A 20,102-nucleotide genomic window follows, 5' to 3' on the forward strand; every position below is an offset into this window, starting at 1 on the left:
CTTAGTGGCTTTTCCTGAGGAGCAAGAGTAAAGATGTTGTACCTATCACCATGTGTTTTTGAGAGCTTTGCAAATGGTAATCAGAAGTCCAGTACACGAATAAAAGGCATAAATTGACTGTCTTATCATTTTTGCCTTCATTTAAATGAGTTCCTTTGTTTGACTCTTAATTATTCTTATGAAGGGCTTATATTCAAGAGTGATGGGATGAAGGAGTAACCATCTGCATTAGGTTATTAATTTTTACTGTATTTTCTGTTTTCTAAAAATAATTAGTAATATTTCATGACTTACAAAGTAATTAGAAGATATTTTAGTTTAAACTGTGCTCCAATCCAGGAATTTGTTTCTTTGTCTTTTTCCAACATTGCATTTGCTCTTGAACATTGAACAAAAAGCTTGAAAAATTATGTGAAAAAAAAATGCAGGCTGCAGCCCATCAGGGTTCATTTTGTCTGATGGATGATAGTAAAATTTCAAAATGCTGCTTCTAGAACTAATAAAAACGCCTCTAAGGGAAAACTTATTTATTTAATTATCTGCTGCCAGATTTTGCTGGCGAACATTGTGTTTTGCCATATGACCCTGGCCAAGCTGAAAATTTATTTCAGCAAAAGAGAGACAGTGGTTGCATTAGGAAGGAGAAAAACTTAGATTATGCTTGTAGTTTATTTGTAACCCTTGTACTAGTAAAAGGATCTGCTAAATTAGCCTGTTTTCAGTTTAGCTTGACTGGGCTTAATGACATAAATTTATTATGGGGGCTGCTTGAACCCTTCCAGGAGAAGAAAGGTAGTGAGTGGCTTATTGGGGGTGTGTGTAGGGAGATAGTCTTCCTTTGTGGAAACACCTCTATAGTAGTTTTGAGAGTTTGCTGTCAGGCATTGAAGTGTGGGAGATGCAGGTACATTGTGGGGGAAAGGGATATTAGACCAAAGAAATTAGATGGAATAAACAATTCCATCGACAGGTTTCTTTAATTTTCCATATTGCATTGGAGGCATGTGAATAATTCCTGGTAACTCAAAGAAACAACTAAAAAAAAGCATCTGCATGTCATAGGTCTTTCATGTCCTCTTCCCTGTTTGAAGCTTTAACCACACTTTACATCAAATTTCTATTTTAACCCATAAAAAGTAACCAGTAAAAATATCCATAAATTGTTAGATGTAGATTCAAAGACATGACATTTCCATTTTGGGGGCCTAAGAACTGTGGATTTAAGTGAATGCTGCCAGTTTCCCTGTGGTCTTATGACATCAAGATTTTTTGAGAGGTAATTTGATATCTGGCTCATCTTTTCCTATCAACTCCCCACACAGCAAGTGAACAACAGTGGGTATTTGTCAAATATGTATTTGTCAGTCCTGTCAGACAAAACGAACTTTATCCCTTTTTGACCAGGGTCCTTCACTATATTCACCAGAAGGAGATTGTCTCTCCTGGGAGACGTCACAGAGGAGAGGAAGACTCATCATTTTTCCCATCTTTGTACAGAGCAGTATTTGCATTCTGGGCTTTGTTTAAAAGACAATTGAGCAAAGATAGTGATCGGTGTTTATTTCTCTTAGTATGAATAGAAACGTTCCCCTTTGCTACCAGCCAGCCTTATCTCTTTTTAAATGTCAGTGTGCACAAAAGACAAGAAGAGATAGGAATCACATAAGCCTATGCTGGAAACAGAGGCATGGCTCCATGCCATGGGTATTCACACCTCTGTGCAAGCCTTAAGAAAGACACCCACGCAAATGACCCACAGAGAGCTCCCCTGAATCCAGACCGTTCTGCTGTATATTGTGACATTGATCTTAAAACTGAGACACTCCAGAGTAATTACATGTCTAATTACAGGTGTAGAGAAAGACTCTTTATTTCCCAGGTATGTTGTCTGCTTCTCGTTTTGTTACAGTTGTTCTTGTAATGTCTCATTGCTTCTTCAAATGCATAAGATGGCAAAGTTCTTTTTTGAAATAAAATAAAATAAAAAAAAAAAAAAACCCAAAACTACTCAAGTAAAAAAAAAGAAAAAAAGGGGAAGAAAAAACCCAACCCCCAAATGTTCTGGTAATAGCAGGCAAATTTCTTGTTTAGCTTTCTGTTCCCCCCTCCTAACTAATTGCATCTCTTTCTCTCTTCTACCAGTGTCAGATGTATAGTTGTGCAGCATCTTCCCTGCTGGTGCCTGCACAGTCTAAACTGTTCCCAAGGTTTTGTGTGTCAGATGTAGAGAATGACAGCCTGACTGGTAATATGTATGCTAATGCAAGGGGCTGATGGATTTCTGGTCCCTGAAAGCACAGGTGGGAGGGTGGCCTTGCAGTAGCGACATGGAAGATTCAGAGCCATAAGTCAAGCGGTACTAAACTTCAAAGACTGTACAAAGTCTGTATGTGCCCAGGCATATCTTTTGCGTTCTTTCTCTTCTTGCCTTCAAAATCTATAGGGTGTGCTTAGGTCAAAATTTCAAGCTGTAGCTGGCCAGAAATCAACATTATGTGCAAATTTTACTTGAAAAAAAGATTCAACTTTATTCCAAAAGCTGGAGTGGTATTGTTATACTGCTGAGTGCCTTGAAAATAAATGGGTTGGCAAGTTCAGTTTTAATCTCAGTCTAGATGGAGCTTTGGACAGTGAGTTTTTAACACACACTCCAGCAGTTCCGAGGACTGTATGTTATTAATGCTGTCCTGACAATGACTTTGCAAATTAGTAACTAAAAATACTACTCTATTTTGTAACGTACATTTAATGTTTCACAGATTAAATGCTATGAATTCTATTAAAAGTTAATAATATTACTACATTTTTAATAACTTCCTTGAAGCCACATTTACAAATATGTTTTTTAAATTATCATATTTGTTGCAACCTTGAATAAGTTAACGGTACAGGATATAACAGTACTGCTGAAAGAAATTGTGTTCTGAATATTGCCGGTATTTGCTGCTTAAAATTTGGCTGTGGGGAGTGCAGAAGAATTCAGACATTAAATTCAAATCATGAGCCATATCTTTTTAGTGAGGTGCAGCTTTCCTAAACTTGCATAGTTTTGCATAGTGCTGGTCTTGAGGTTCTCCTCAACCTTAAACAAGCCTGGCATTCAAAACTAGAAGCAATTACAGAAACTCCAAATATTCAGGTAATTTTAATATGAGAATCTAAAAAACAAAGTTCAAGGCAGGAAACCTAATGTCCTGGAGGTCAGGAAACAGCTGAGACTTTGTAGAGAGAATGAAGCTTCTGAAGGGACACAGTTTCTAAGCACTTCTGCATCCACACAAAAATATTGTAAGAAAGAAACATTTTAGTGCTGGTCAAGTTTTAGCATGCTACTTCCTTTGGTGTGCTGGTGTACAAATACATAATTAGATATTTAAATATGATTCAGAGATCTGAGCTTTGGTCTTTCATAGTCAATCAAACCAAACATGTCACTGTCATCTGCCTCTGTTCTCAGTTTGCCAGTTGTTTGGATTTACTTTTGATAACAGGACATACTATGGGGCAAAAGAGAGGAAGAATATTTCCTTCTGTAAGAGAAACACTACTGCAGTGCTTTAGTCAAATTAAACAATATTCTGATTATTTTTTAATGAGTTATTTACAATCAAAAGGAAATAACATTTAAGACTACTGGCAAAGGCAGAGAAATCTCTTGTAGGTGGGTAGTTTCACCATATGATAAAATAACATGTTTCTACTGTGGTGCTTAGTGATTGATTATGTGATGCAAGAACAAAGCAATTAGGTTAATTTAGATATTAATTAGTTTATTGCTTTCTTTTTGTTTGGTCTCTAGTGCCTTTGGTTAAAAAATCAAGCATGTGCTTCTGGAGGGGTTTAATTTGACTAATTAAAATCTGAGTGCATGCATTGCAACACCTGCCTTGTAAGTGAAGCCCATCTGAATGAACACAAACCCTCTGGTAGTTTGTGAGGACACTCAGATTGTGATAACACCCAAAGGGTCCCACAACTTACAAGGTTTCATCCCTGTACGCTGCTGGGAATTTATTCTTAATAAGTTAATGGCCTCTCTTTATGCCAGTGGCAGTTTTTGTGAGTTGATGAGTTGAACTGTGCCAGATTTGGGGAGGCTTTGAACCTCTGGGAGGTGAGTGGTCCCTGGGATGTCTTTATGCTTGCAAAACTCTCAGTCTCAAGTTTATTTCAAGACAACAGGCTTCTGGGTATGAGTGATTTATTTCATGTCAGTACCTGGCAATTTTCATAGACAAGGTCTAGGTTTAGCTAATGCTTTGGGTAGCTTTTGTGCAGTTACTCTAAAAGAAAGTTTCTCTATTTCTTCTGGTCTAATCATGAGTGTATAGTTGTGGCTGGATCCCAGAAAATGCACATTATGTAACTGGGGAAAATTACATATTATTTCCTAAGTCTGCCAGAAACTGCTAATTATGAAACAACATATTTCAAGATTTCACATCAGTGAATGGCTAAGGACAACTTCTTTCTTATTGCTCTTTTTTATAAGTTCAACAACTTTTCTAGAGGCTTAGTTTAACTTTTAGTCTGCCTTGTGTAGAGTCATGAGTTGGTCTCAACGATCCTCATGGGTCCCTCCCAGCTTGGGATATTCTGTGAGTCTTCTTGATAGTATAATGTATGCACATACAGGCACATATACGCATGTAGAAAGAAAACACAATATTTGTAACCACTCTGCCAGGACCAGCATGAAGTTTTTTTTATCACCAGACTTCACCAAACTGGTGTATTTAATCAACATTTGTGCTGAATTTCTTATGTTGCTTTTTTACTTCTTTTTTAAATCAGGCTTTTGATGTCACTGGGGCTGTTCATATATTTGTCACTGGAATTGGAAATTTTGTAGATTATTCTACAGTGTTTTCTGAAAACCTTATAGAAGGATCCAAGTTAAACATTTAAAAAACTCTAGTAGATTGCTGACTTTTAAGAATGGATATACGGTAACATATGTGTTCTGGATTTCTTTATAAATTATGTCCCTAAACCCATTACGTGCTTTCATTTATTGGTCATAAAAGAGGATTTAACATAAAAGCTCTTTTAACAATAACATTAGGTTCCAACTATTTTATGTGATAATGAAATAGGATGGGTTTTAAAGTTGCAGTTTCTTCCTGACATATTAATCAAATTCCTTCCATAGAGTAGGAGGAAGGTATCCTCTGAATTTAAATACAAATCTTTTCTACTCATTATTCTTAACCTATTAGAGGGCAAAGAGAAGGGCCACGTTTGTTTAACCATATACTTTCACCAAAATGATGGTCCATTACATTGATTCCATTAAAGAATATTGAATGTTATCTTCATTCAGCTGTATTTATAATTACTGATTATTTTGTTATTTGCATTATGTTACCATTTATATACTGCACTATGTGAAAATGTACAGAGCTAATGATAATTTTAGGGTTATTAGTTGGAAATTTCTGACCACTCACAGAGTTTTAACTACCGAATCCTTGTACAGGGCATCCCTTAACTCTGACTGACACAGACCCATCAAACCTGGCCTTGAACACTCCCAGAGAGGGAGAGGGCAGCCACCGCTTCTCTAGGCAGCCTGTGCCAGTGCCTTACCACCATCAGAGCAAAGAATTTCTTCCTAAAATAAAATCAAAATCTCTCTTCCTTAAGCTTGAGACCATTATTCCTTGTCTTATCACTCCATGCCCTTTTGAACACTCCTCTCCAGCTTTCCTGTAGGCCCTCTTTATGTACTGGAGGCTGCTCTTAAGGTCTCCCCAGAGCCTTCTCTTCTGCAGGATGAACAAACCCAACTCTCCAACCCTGTCTACATAGGAGGGGTGCTTCAGTCCTCTGATCACCTTTGTGGCCTTCCTCTGGACTTGCTCCAACAGCTCAGTATCTTTCTCTGGAGACCCCAGAGCTGGACACAATATTCCAGATAGAGTTTTATGAGAACAGGATAGAAGGGCAGAATCTCCTCCTTTGACCTGTTAGTCATGCTAGTTTTGATGCAGCCCAGGATAGGCTTGGCTTTCGGGGCAGCAAGCACATGTTGGAGGCCCATGGTTGAATCAACCAATACCCCCAAGTCTTTCTTCTCAGGTTTGCTCTCAGTTCACTGGTGTGTCTATTCTCATGCTCTGGCATGATTGGAAGCCAGGAGATTTTCTGGATTGGTTCCAATTACAGAAGAGTTCCCTGAATCACCTGCTCAGGATGAAGATGGGTTATGGTTGGGATGCAAGAAAACCAAGCAAAATGCTGCAGGTGTTCTACTTTGAGTATTTTAGTAAATATTAATTAGACCTTTAAAACTGAATGTTACACATGTGAAATGAAGCTCTCAGCCAGTGAAAGTTAGAATGGATTGCCTGCTTGCTTCACAAAAGTGTTCTTAATGCTTAATAGCTTCATCAAAAAACAATACTAGTTTACGCAGTAGTAATGTGGTTATGTGCTTCCCAAAACACTAAAGGTCAAGTCAGACTTTTAGTTTGCCACTTGGAGTGGCTTGTGTCCTCTATAAAGTATATGAATTTTCCACTAAATTTTCTGGTGTCATTGGAAGTCCATCTCTCCTATACATTCTGCCAGGCAATAAGCAAATATTTGTTGCAAACCCTGTTGTCCTTTTGACATTCATTAGATTTAACATTAACTGTTAACATACCAATCTTCCCACTGAAGCCTATACTAACAGTTCCATAGCTTCAGACCAGGCACAGAAGAAATGTGTGTTGTGGTTTTGTGGTTTGGTTGGTGGGGTTTTTTGGGTTTTTTTTTTTTTTTTTCATTTAAGAGGTACATAATTTTGAGCAGAATTTTGAAAAACCTTGGCAGCATAAAATGCTGACCTGTAGTAGGAAGTATTTGACAATTCTCATGCTTCTTGGGTCATATCCAACATCTATTGTGTTTTTTATTTTTTGTTTTGGTTTGTTTTTTGTTTTACACCTTTTTTTTTAACCTTGTAAAAATGTGGAGGTTTTATGTTCTATTTGCATGATTTCTAAAAGCAAGACTTATTAGAGCAGCGAGCAAAGGAGACGAGAAATGTTTTGATCTTAAAGGTGACTGGCAAAACAGATTTTTAGTTCTCCTTTATCCCAGTACTATCATGTTTGCTGGGCATGCTTGAATGCCTGTCGTCTTAATAGAATAGATCAAAATTTTGTCGTTCTAGTTGCGGGTGAGCTGAGCTGGTAAGCTCCATGGAGTGCATTTGGAGTAAGATTTGGAGGGGACATTACCTGCCTTTAGCTTTTATCGGTCTTGAGGCAGTGTCTTGTGACAAGTACATAGTGTTTACAAAGGTTGCAGTAACTACAGGTAGATTTATCCTTTCTCCAAGTATAAGGTAAGCCACATTTTGTTTGTATCCTACCAAAGATGTGAGTTGCTGCTTGCTTTTGTGCACAGTAAAGCTGCAATATGTATTTTGCCTATCAGTTGTAAAATATTTTGTTCAGAAAAATGCTAAAAGCAAAATTAACATCACCCAAACTCTTCCAAACTCTCAGTGCCCAGACAACCTCGTTTACTTTTCCTGGTTTGTCTGTAAAGCTTTATTTACTACTATGCTGTTAGGACTTGAAAATGAATAAGCCTCACTGGTCTTTTCTAGGCAATTTTTTTTTTTTTTTTTTAATGTCATCTGATTACTGTGTGGTTTTATGTTATCTCTTATCACATTTAAATTTTCCTAATAGAGTCCAGGAGGAAGAAGATGACTGAAATCTCAAGTGCTGTGTTTTTGTGTGCTACGTTAGGGGATACGCACAGAGCTCTTGATTCCTACAGAGTTTAGAGGAAGGAAAGAAATGTATGACATGCCCATATCGGCTGTACATTGCCAGCAGCTGAAAAATGGAAGGCTTTTTTTCCTTTTTCTTTCTTATTCTTTTTTTAAATTTGATTCCATATTTCATGATCACCAGGTTCTAGCCCAAAGTAAGTCTTTATGACTGTGATATAAACCTTTGAAAAGAAAAGGGGTTATAATGGAAAAGGCTGACAGTCTCTTAACTTATAGCAGCACTAGCCATTAGGGTTTGTGTGCACGTTTGTGTGGGGGTGCATAGTTTGATAGTGACAGATGCCGAACATCATTTTTCTAAAAGGCTGACCTTGAAAAATCATAGCATCAGAGTACCAATAAATGATACGTAGTTCTAAAAGCTGTAAAATGTCAAACAATGCGTGCCTTATGACACAGTGCAGTTTAATATTCTGAGATGTCATCTCTATAACTTCTGAAGCATTCTCTGTTAGAACAGAAGTAATGTTGAGAAAATGTGTGAGACTGAGAGTACAAATTTTAACGCCAAAGAATGCTAGTGTGGATAATGATCCAGGTGTTTAGATTCTAGTTACCTTTCTGTCTTGCCAGTTTTGCAAAGGCTGCATTTTCAGAACTGAGCAAGGAGGTTGGCAATTTTTACACTCCTTGACAAGATTTTGAAACCATTTAGCCTTCTAACAGTACATTATTTGATATTCCCTTTGGAATATTTAGGAACAGAGTTTTAAAAGTGAAAGCCTCAGTTGTGCTAAATACAGGGAAAGACATTTCTTTTTTTTCCAAAAGGTGCTCATACATTTTGGTTGTAAACTTTCTGGGACAGAACATGTCTCTTACTAAGTGAGATTGGAGATTACTCGGAGATTAAGATTCAGTCTGAGATGATTGCAGGCCTTGTCTGTAATGTACATCATTGTAAGAGAGCCACAGGGTGCTTTGAACTGAATTGTGGAAGTCTGCAGTAGGCAGATTTTTCTCTAAAAATCAGAAGTGATTACTTTTGTTATGTGCTCCAACTGAGGGACTTTTCTCAAAATAGTAATTAGTGGTATTTCTAAAAGAGGATCCCTTTCTTCTGTTTGCTCTTGGTGACAAAAAGTAAATTCTGAATGGGAGGAAAATAATGTGAGTTGAAAGCTATCTAAATTTGTATGGAAAAGAGCTCTATTCAGGGGTTATATCCTGAAACTAATAACATTTCTAGTGTATGTTTCCTAGTGGGCCAAGTTTTGAACAAATAAGAGAAGTATGTTTTTCTAAAATATGTAGGAAGATCAAAATTATATGTGCTTATATGTAACTATGAATTTTATAAATATAACCACATAAAATGTGTTTGTGTACATATATGTGATGTATTTATATGTGAATATATACACATAACAGTTGCGCACTCAAACACTGAAAAAAAGTACTAAAAGGCTTTTTCTGTGGCCCTGCTTCAGAAGATAAGCCCTCTGTGAAGACGGTATAGTTAGCTCTTTCCCAGAGGCTGCAGTCTTTTACTCTGATTGCAGAGCCATCCTGATGTCACATGGGTTCTCTTCTGTTAATCTGGTATCAAGAAGTGCAGATTCTGTGGGACCAATTGATTAGTTTAGGTTAATTCTGCTATACCAACATTTTGAGAGCTGTTGATGAAAACAAAGAAGATTAAACTCTACGTAATCTGGGGATCTTTATGTAAGTGAAGTTTGAATTACCATAAGCTCTTCAAATCATTGATTTGAGGATTAGTAAGAAGGGAAGAATAACTCAAAGTAGCTCAAGTTGTAAATCTTTACATCAGGTTTTTGGTTGGGTGATTTTTTGGTGGTTTTTTTGGTTGTTTTTTTTTTTTGTTTGTTTTTTTTTTTAATTCTCTCAAGTAAAATCCTTTAAACATGCTTTGGAATAAAAAGGTTGTTCTTGTTTTACCTTAAGGGAAAGTAGCTTTGAAAAGAGCTGCACAATTGTGTCTTCCACAGTTAGTTAATGTGCAGTTGCATTGGATTTATGGGGCTATTAAAATGCTAAAAGTCACTGATTGATTATTTTAATGCTATCTCACTATTTCAATAAAGATTGCTCTTGAAATAGAACTCTATCTTAATGGCACTACCATTTTGCTAAATGGGGATATTGTAGCTTCTGATTTTTGTGTCCATTAGAAAAGATGAAATATATTCATGGTATTCAGTAGATACTTCCAGATACAACAGAAACAAGCAGCAGGCCCAAAGTACCATCAAGTTGCACAGGTTTTCACAGTATTCAACACTTAAAAATTTGTAACATATTATCTGTGGATTTTCAGACCTTATGGTGACAATAATTCTACTGACAGCTTGCTTTTCTCTGTTATCATTTGTGGTCCCCTTAGATGTAACATGCAGCTGTATAGTAAGTATTCTACAGGTTGACACCACTTGAGCAACCTGAGGTACCCCGTTTCCTGTGACATTGATCTAGAGGACCAGGTGGAGTTTTAAGTATACTATATGTCAGGCTTTGACCTTCATTAAACAGGATATGAGAACACTTCCAGTGAACTGTGGAATACTTGGGAGAAAATTAAGAAACAGCTTCCTGCCACTCAGCTGCGATTTGCCGCTGCATCCACAGATCATCTCAGACCTTTCGAAACAGGATGGCTTTTCTCTTGCTTATTAGTCTGGTTGGGTACCTGATCTTGAGCTTGGAGCTTCATGGCTCCATAGCTATGCTCAGAGATTTTAGGTGACATTTCCGTGGGATAGTTCTTTAGTGTACATCTATACCACTGACATCCTCCAGAACGGAGCAGTCCCATCCAATTTGTTGGTACTGACAGCCAGACCATGTCAGGAAATTGTTTGGAAGAGTGACAGCTGGGTTGGGTCAGGCTATTTCAGAAGTGCTTTGCACTGACTGACTTCCAGTGCCCAGGAACATTTTTGGATATGGTTTTATTTAAGTAGGGACATAGCCTAAGTGTGTGTGTATGTCAGGCAGATTGAGAGCTCAGAGTGTAGTCTTAACTGACCAATGTACTTCTCTAAAATATTTTACATTTATAGTATTATAGAATGAATATTGCCATATAAATGACATGCACTGTTTTTAGTCATTAAAGTCAGTAAAGTTTTTTGAGGCTTTTGATCCACAGTTTCAGAAGTTTGTCACAGATAACTTTTACCTGTGAAATATTTTTATTACAATAAAGGCATCTTTAGAAGGTGGAGGGGGCTGACAACCTGTAAGCAGCTCCTGTGCTACATGTTGAGGAACCAGTCCCTTCTCCAACTTCAGACATAAAGAAGTGTTTTACTAGTAAGGAGTAACTTCTAATTTTAGTAATCACTTTTTTTTCCTTGTGAAATCTCTACTGATGCTTTGAGATGAATTCCAGTGGATTACCATAATAATACTGTAATAGACCACCTGGACATTGATAATAATGTACTTGATGAAATATCAGTTCTGGAACAAATTTAAAATTAACTTTTTCTTGCAGCAAGTAGATGGAGTTGCATCAGACAGTGAAGAGTTTTTTCTGTCACAGATCAGCTGTATTCTTTTCTGATAGTTCCAAGATAGTTCGTGCTGGCTGTATACCAACTCCTGATTCACGTTTTCCAGTAGCAATTGGATTAGACTTTAAACTATTATGACCATGAGTGGTGATAAGTTGTTACGATGCTTTTCGTACCTTAATACGAGGTTCTGTATTTGAAAGGATGGTAATGTTGTGCGTTGAGCTGTGTGATGTCAATATAAAGCCCACTGAAGTCATTAAAAATATTTTCTTCAGATGAAATTAAGATTTGCTGTATTTTTCAGTACATTTAATAGCTTATATATAAACACTGTGTCTCTTCTATGGGAAAGAGGGTGATTAGCTCCTCAAGACTACTGTTTGTTTCCTCATCAGTGGAGCAGCAAGTTACTGGTGTCAATGCTGTGGTGGTGTGCTGTATAACAATCCGTCCACAAGGCATTGTTTAAGTTGGTCCTTTCTCATGTCAGGATGTTAGGCATGTAAGATACCTCTTCAAGATGTGAGGAAGGTGAAACTTTGGTAGGACTCACAAAGTGAACATGCAGAATATTCTAAGGAATGATTAGTCTCCCAGACTGGAGGCACTGGGCAGGAAAAAAAAGAGGAGTCTTCCAACCTTGTGATTCTGTATTCTGTAATGTACTTTTCTGGCTACATAAATCTGTACAGTTTGAATGTGGCTTCTTTTATAAACCCTTAAAAGTGGCCTATGTTATGAAACTTTAGACAAAAGTTGTGTTTTCTTTACATGAGTTATGCCTGAGACTTCTTTAATAAAGGCTATATATAATCAGCAATGGCTTAGTATCCTTCAGCCAAAAGCACCTTTGCCATCCTCCTGAACACACAATACTCTACTTGCAAAGTTGTTTCAATGTATTTAAAAATTAAACTGGACTAATGTGATTGATTTATGTGAGTCATGAAAATCTTGGGTTAGAAAATCTTAGTTTCATTGACTATCATGAGCATCTGTCCATGATCTCTGTGGTGCATTTCTTGACCTAACATATTGTCCCCACTGCACATAACATAGCTTGCAAAATATAAAAACGAACCATCCAGAAAAAATAATTCTGGTAGCTTCATTTTCATTGTGTTAATATGGCACTAGGAGTGTCTAGTCTTGAGAGATCACATTAATACCTTTTTTGTATGTGGCTTCTAAGGAACATTTCACATGAAAAAATACATTTTTTTGCCCTTCCAAAATATGAATACACTTAAAATTGAGAATTGGTTTTGTTTTTCATGAAAATTCAAATGGAATAGAAAATTGGAACTATATATTAGATGAATAATTGTCTTTTTGTTCATCGTTTATGCTAACATCTTTAAATGTAGTGAATTAATTTAGTATGAATATGGGTGTCATGCATTGCTGTTACAACACTTTTGTAATTTAGTAATAATTAATATACCGCTCTTGCACAGTGCAGACACATTCTCAGATTTATTCTCCACTCAGATTTTTCTTTTTCCCTGTTGGATGAAGAGGAAATAGGTGCAACTTTGAAGTTGTGCATGCTTTCATGCCAGAAAAATCCCAAGTGTTTTTAGTTACATTCTGTTCCACCAACGTGTCCAGTAATCTATAAATTATTTTTCTATTATTAAATTTTTGGCTGATTTCAACTGATTGAATCTATGACCTCCAGATCATAGAATCACACAGGTGGCAAGGGACCTCTGCAAGTCTCTGTTCCAAGTCCTTGCTCAAAACAGGTCCAGTTACAGCAGCTTACTCAGTGGCCTTGCCCCATCCTGTTCTGAGTATCTCCAAGGATGGGTGCATGGCATCTCAGACCATGTTCCTCTGTTTGACCACCCTCACAGTAATAAGTAAATAAATCAAGATCTTCTATCTAGTCACAGTTTCCTGTATTATAGCTTCTGTCCATTGCCTTTCATCCTACTACTGTGCATCACTAAGGACAGCCTGACTCTATCATCTCTGCACCCTTCTGGAGGGGACACTGCTCTGGTCAGCAGTGAGTTTGCTTTGCCTTCTCTTTGGAAGCCTGAGCAAATCTGGCTCGCTTAACCTTTTCATTTATTTAGCGCTCTAGCCCCCCTCACCATCTTGTTGGTCTTTGCTGGAGTTGCTTCAGCATGGCGAAGTTTTGCAAATATCTTGCTCTTGGTAAAAGGTATTTGCAAAATAACAGAGTTCTCTTGCCTCCAAAGTCCATCAGAATCTTTCCAAATCTTTGTTGTCTTTAATGGATTCTCAACCACAACTTAAGGTTTTGATTCCTGTTCTGCTTAAATATCTTCAATGGTAACTACACTTTAGAGTGATTGCACATTAATTAAATTTCAAATTCCATTTTCTAGACTAGAAGGTTCATCTTATGACACTGGACCAGCCCGGGAGGGAGTATTTTCTTTGTAATTTTTCTTTTTGAGTTCTAAGTCAAAGCACATGGAAAAACCTGATTTAGCTTTTGAAAGTGCACGATCGATTCATTTTTTCATAAAGCTGAAGTGAAATAAAATAGACCCATAGCAGTTTTGCCCACAGGATATTTTGTTTTAAGAAAATGGCTTTCTCTTGGAAGGTGTGGGATTAGAGCATGGTTTCAATTCCTGTTGAAAATGGGACACTTATAAATGTGTATTTCATTGCTAATACTGTATGTACATTATAAAGGCCATTAATGCTAGTGAGTTCAAAAAGTGAATGCGTAATGTGTCTTTAAACTAAAAGGACCTAAAAGCCAAGTTTTTTGAGTTCTTTTCCATATTTCAGAGTTGATCTTTCTGTTTTCTCTTGTAAGGAACCTATCTCTGAAGCTCTCAAAGGAGGTAGAACAAGGAGAAGCCAGGTACCCTCGTGTGAGCCAGCTGGCTGGCAGCCCATCCATGGAGTGGCCTTTTACTGGTCTGGAAGAAGCTGGAGGTATTGAATCTTTGCCCTTCAGATTGATGCTGCAAGATTGCACAGCTGTAAAGACGTTGCTTCTGAAAATGAAGAGGGTTCTTCAAGAGGTAATCACCCACTCATTTGTTAAATTAATAGCTTTCAGCATTAACAAGCTAAGCAGCAGAAAAGGGTCAGAAAAGTTTATGGACTTGATGTCTTTTAATATGTCTTGACTGCATGGAATTGATGCAGAAGTATAAATAGTAGTGCCTCAACATGGTGGAGGTCAGAAAGTTTATAACAGAATTTGACTGATACTGATATCTTGCTATGCAGAATATAAAGCTCCTCTTGAGCTTTTACCAAATTGGGGACAGGGGAGATGAACTACTTTAGATCAAAACTAATTGTGTGGTTTTCCTCTAGTATCTTAGAGCTTTTTAGTTATTATTCTTGGATTGGAGTCTAGGCTTTTTTTAATGCTTTCCAGTTGTGGATCTTGAACTCAGATAAATGTATGACAAACTTTCATCTTGAGATCTACAAGAAAGATAATCTTTTTTTTTGTTTGCTTTTTGTCTACATAGTTCAAAGAGTTACAGAATAATTTTAGGTTCAGAAGGCTCTCTGGAGGTCAAATCCCTCTACTCAAAGCAAGGCCAATTTAGGACATTTCTCAGGTCCTTGTCCACTTAGGTTTTTGGTGCCTAATGTGGTTTTCATGTTGCCTCTGGACAGCCATTCCAATATTTGACTACTGTATTGGAATTGTTTTCTCTAAAATATAATCACAATGTCCCTTGTCACAACTTCAGTGTCTCCTAGTCACCTAAACTGAGACATTTAAATAACAAAATAAGGCTTTGGCAAGTTTGTATTTTCAACTGGCAACATCTTGATCATCTGTATCTAAATTCAACCAATTGTTGTCCTGACTAAGGTTTGTCAAAGGTTTAGGCATGATGGTTGTCCTTCAGCTCTTCAAAGTCTCATGTTTTAACTGGATGGCAAGCCTCATGCCTCCCAGTTTCCTTCAGTTTACTAGAAGATTTATGTATGCTATTGGGCTTCTTTGTGGGTTTCTATTTTGCTGAATCCAGAATTGAAATCTTTATTTCTCCATCAGTTCCTGCTTATATAATGTCACAATATAGAGGGAATTTAAAAGTTCTTGTCCACTACTATATATGGAAATTAATAATAATATTTTATGACATAACAGTTGTAACATTCAGCTGGTAACATTGGCAGCATGCTGTGTTGCTTCTGGTGTGAATAATTCTGTTTTGCTCAGAAAAATTCTTTCTTATCATGATAGTAAATTTAAGAATTTTATTTTTAACTTAGCATGTTCCATTAAACTTGCATAAGAATCTACTGTGATTTTCTGTGTGGAGATATGTTGTACCTTGTAGCACTTCATCTTTAAAAACATTCACCAGGTGATCTCTACAGAAGGAACACAAAGCATTTCATGCAACTCACTGAAATTTTTTGTTTCGTTACTAATTCTTCCTTATGTAACTGATACAGTCTTTCTCTTGTTCCTTTGTACCATAGAATGACTGTAACACAGTGTGACTCTGTCCTTTCCTTTTCATCTTGCCTTCCTTAGGAAATCTAAACATCCTTTTTCTAATTCTGTGGTTGAATTTTATATGCAATGCGTATATAATATATATGTGGTGTAATTTACCTCCCTGTTTTTTAGCATTGAGATTGAGTATCCTAGTAGTAGCACACATTGTTCTAGTACATTGCTCAACAAAATTCATACATAGCTAAAATAAAATGACCAGTCTGAAGACCACTGAAAACTTTTGCTATGTTAGTAGCCCAACTTTTTATATGTAGCTCAGTGTTTGATAAGTAATGCAGTATTCCAGTTCTACTGATATAAATACACATACTAATTCTTGAAACAAAAATTACTTTTCAAGGTCATTGTTAAACTACAGTTTTTGATTTCCGTAAAGTGTTAACAAACCTGCCTGCTCTGCAGTGGGCATCATTCCTGACAGAACTGCAGGAGAGTGAAACAGCAGTAACAAAATATTCAGTCTTTAAAGCACATTAAAACATTAGGAATTAAACCAAAAGCAGAATATGATCAAAAGAAATTAAGTCGCTGGTTTGAACGACCAAAGAGAACATGACCTTGAAATACATTGCAAATTGATACTGGAATGCCTACAACTTGATTATTCTTCTGAAATGCAGATATTTATACATTTATGTCACTTTTAAATTATTAGTGGAATATTCCAGGAAAATATAATTCCATCAAATTAAAATATTGTGTTGAAGAATCTGATAAATAAGTCATCTGAGCATATTTGGCAGGCAGTTTCTATGGAGAAGGTACCTTACTTCCATTGTAACTAGAGGTAATTTCTTTATCCAAAAATCAATTCCGCCCCAACCAATATTATAAATCACACTCACAGCAGTACAGAATTAAAAGACAAAAATGAAAAATTCTTTCCTTGCCATAGAATGCTCATGTATTTTTAGGTGTTGTGAAACATAGTCATCGGCAGGCTTATATGGTATAGAAGTGAAATATTTTATGCCTGTAACAGTATAGAATAAGTGTATTTCTAGAAATAATGTCACATGTTTTCATCCACTTTAAAAAATGTACAAAGCATGCAATCTACATGGGAAGAAATTACACATGAATTTTCAGAAAAAAAAGCTGCAGTATTTCTGTTTTATAGCTGATCTTACCTATAGAAGAAGAAATTACAGTAGTGTACACCTCTTTATTGAAAAATAACACATTAATTGAGTTTAAATATTAGCCCAGTTATTCAATATAATCCTTCTTCTTAAGCACTAAGCACTGCTTCTAAGGAACAATTTAATTATGATCTGCCAAAATGTAATACTAGCTAGTATAATATGCTATTTTTTTGGTTGCAATTGCTTGTAATTGGAGAATCTAAATGGAAAAGCTGCATACAATACATGTTGTACTGTGCTGCAGATTTCTAAAGCTGTGAGTTTAGCTTGTTATTAGCCTTATCATGAAAAGGGAAATTGAAGACATGGCAGTAACTTGCAAGATTGAGAATGTTATTAGGTAATGTATTTAGTAAAAGACTAATGAATGATTGTTCAATTAAGTGAATTAATTACCATTTCACTTTCAGTGAAAAACCTTGAAAATGTCTACCAATTATTCTGTATAGTTGTGGCCATGAAAGTCTCAGAAGGTAGATTGTTCACCTAACATTTTGGGAGCCACATTGTACAAAGCTAAAGATAGTCTGGAGTATCCTGGCGCATGAGGAAACTTGGTGATCCACCAGAAATTGGTCCAGAAAGTATGTCTGATTCTGACAGATTTTTCTTAAGAATGTTCCATTTCTGACAGACAAATCTTCAATAAATGACGTAACCAAGACTTGTGGGCTGCAAAGTTTCATGAAAAATCATTACCAGAGGTTAGCAGGACAAGGAGCTTGATAAAAGCCACTGCGGCATATAAGACAATACAAGCTGTCTCATGGCTTGTCTGTGATTTACAAATAGTTATTATTCTCCCTTTTTTCTCCATCTGACTGATATTTATTGAACTGCTTAAGGTTTTTTTACCCTCAAAATCTCCTTGCATTGACCTTTTACTCAGTAATAACTCCTAATTTAAAAACAAAACAACAACAAAAGACAAGAAAATAGAGAGTTGTGTGGATGAAATTGGTAGGTTTGCCATTTCCTAAGAAATGGTTTCTTCATTTTCTGACTTCAGACAGGCCTGCCTGCTCTGACCTCATCTTCAACTCAGTCTGTGTTATCTTTTCTCTCTACTGTGCTAAACTTTCTATGTTTTATTATGTTTCTGGCCACTAATAGATCACATATAATCAAGGAGCGTGCAAAAATTACACTGTAGCTTCTTCCTCACTTATTGCTATCAACAGTAATGAATTTATAATGCCTCTTTCCCAAAAAATATATGGGCTTTCCTGTGCTTTTCCAAATGAGTCTGAAGTTATTTCTGTCTATTAACTTTTTTACAGTTTGAGTTACAGCTCACTGAGGCAATGTTGAAGGCTGGCTAATTGAGGCCTTTGCCACTTTTGAAATTGTTGGTAGGACATTTCAGGCAGAGATGTATGTGGAAAACTCTTATAGTTTTGATTTTGTGTCTGGCAAGAAAGCATCTTTATGGTGAAGTAAACATAGTGAAAAAATAGCAACTATTTTGGGAAGGAATCCATTTAGTCAGTGGTAATGGGTTTTTGTTCAAACTTCAGATGTTGAGCTTATTGATTAATTTTACTGAATGTCCTAGTAAAAGAAAACCTTGCCCACCTTTGGGCTTTTTTCTGCAGGTCATATTTTCTATGTATTCTTTATGAAACATATGAGTTATCAAATACATAATGCTACTTTCAGATATTTTTATGGGGCTATCAGAAGTGACCTTAGTGGTTGCTAGTCTAGAAAATTAAGATACGTTGCTTGTATGTTTGTGTAATTTGAAGTATAAATTATTCAGTGCATGCCCATGCTTCTTTCACAGCTCTGCAAAACACCATGCAGGCTATGGAGCTTTAGAAACTGAACCTGATTTCTATGATTAGCAATAGGGATAACTCACTCTGGACATATATTGCATACTGTGTTTTACTAATTAATCATTTATTTTACTGAGGGAAATTGCAGCTGTCGGTGGCTGTCATTAAAACTTAATGTGTCCAATACAGTGTTTTTGGATTGTGCTTGAAAAAATTATAAGTGTGGAAAATTATGTCAAAATGACTTTGAGACTGGCCGTGACAGTTGCCTGACACTTGGGGGACAGAGAGAGACCGCTCAGTCTGCAATTAGCCTGTCAGATATCACTGGCTACATTACTTCTCCCCAAGCATCTTTCACCTCATCAGTAAAAGAAGCATAATTATAGAGTCTTCTTTTATGCTGCACTTGTGATCTACTAATGGAAAGTACTAAGAGAAAGTTAAGTGGTGGTTGCGATATTTTTGTAGCCTGATTGCCAAGCAATGTAGAATTGGCTCTAAACTTTCAAGCATTTCCTGCAGTCCACTATGAAATGTATTGTGTTTACTAATACTGTCTGTTAGTCACTTAGGAAGCAATTGCAAGTTTAATATACTGTAAAATACTGCAGTTTTCCTTCCTTTAAGTAACTTTGTAATTAACCACTGTAGCGTTACTGATTTATTCAACAATTCTGCATTTAATGCAGTCCTTTTTATCAAGCAATTCATGCTGGAAATCAGTAATTCCTTCATTTCATGGTGTGTTGATGCTGCATATACCCATAAATTTAAATAACTAATAATAAAAATGTACTAGATTTAGTAATAGGATTTAACTTTATCGTATTAAATTGCTTTTTCACTTGGAAATATACATAGGCATACCCTTGCCCAGCTGCTTGCAAAGAGAAAGCAGAACATGCTCTATTTTCTAGTAGCATATTTCAGGTTAATCTACTATAAGGTATTTAATAGGAACAAACAAACCCAGTGTTTGTTTTTTAGCTAGACATTCTCAAGGTATACAAAAACTTCTTATACATGCGTGTCACACTGGCTAACCTCCAGTCAACAGGGACCTCCCCAATTAGCCAGGACTGCAATAAATGATGGGAAGTGGCTTGGTTTGTACTTCTGCCACTCCCCTCAGTACCCTTGGGTGGGTCCCATGGACCTGTGTGTGTCTAGGTGGTGTTACTGGTTGTTAACCATGTGCTCTGGTATTATGGAGGTTTCATTCTGCTTCCTGTCCCCGTCTTCCAGCTTAGGGAGCTGGGCACCCAGAGATCAACTGGTCTTGCTGCTAAAGGCAGGGAAAAAGGCATAAAGCACCTCAGCCTTTATCTCATCCTTTGTCACTGTTTCCCCCCTGCATCCAAGAAAGGATGGAGATTCTCCTTAGCCGTCCTTTTGTTGCTAATGTAT

General features: G+C 36.6%; 1 protein-coding gene across 1 annotated transcript in view; it reads left to right on the forward strand.

Moving 5' to 3' along the window:
- Positions 1-20,102, forward strand: part of CCSER1 (coiled-coil serine rich protein 1) — a gene marked incomplete at its 3' end in the record, with an annotated part of 600,835 nt that overhangs the window by 179,394 nt on the left and 401,339 nt on the right. Inside the window, exon 5 of the mRNA XM_084262954.1 lies at positions 14,081-14,291. Coding sequence (XP_084119080.1) covers positions 14,081-14,291 — 211 coding nt within the window. The remainder of the gene's footprint in view (positions 1-14,080; positions 14,292-20,102) is intronic.

Source organism: Gallinula chloropus (assembly GCF_964237585.1).
Source record: "Gallinula chloropus genome assembly, chromosome: 4".
NCBI classification, from domain to species: Eukaryota; Metazoa; Chordata; class Aves; order Gruiformes; family Rallidae; genus Gallinula; species Gallinula chloropus.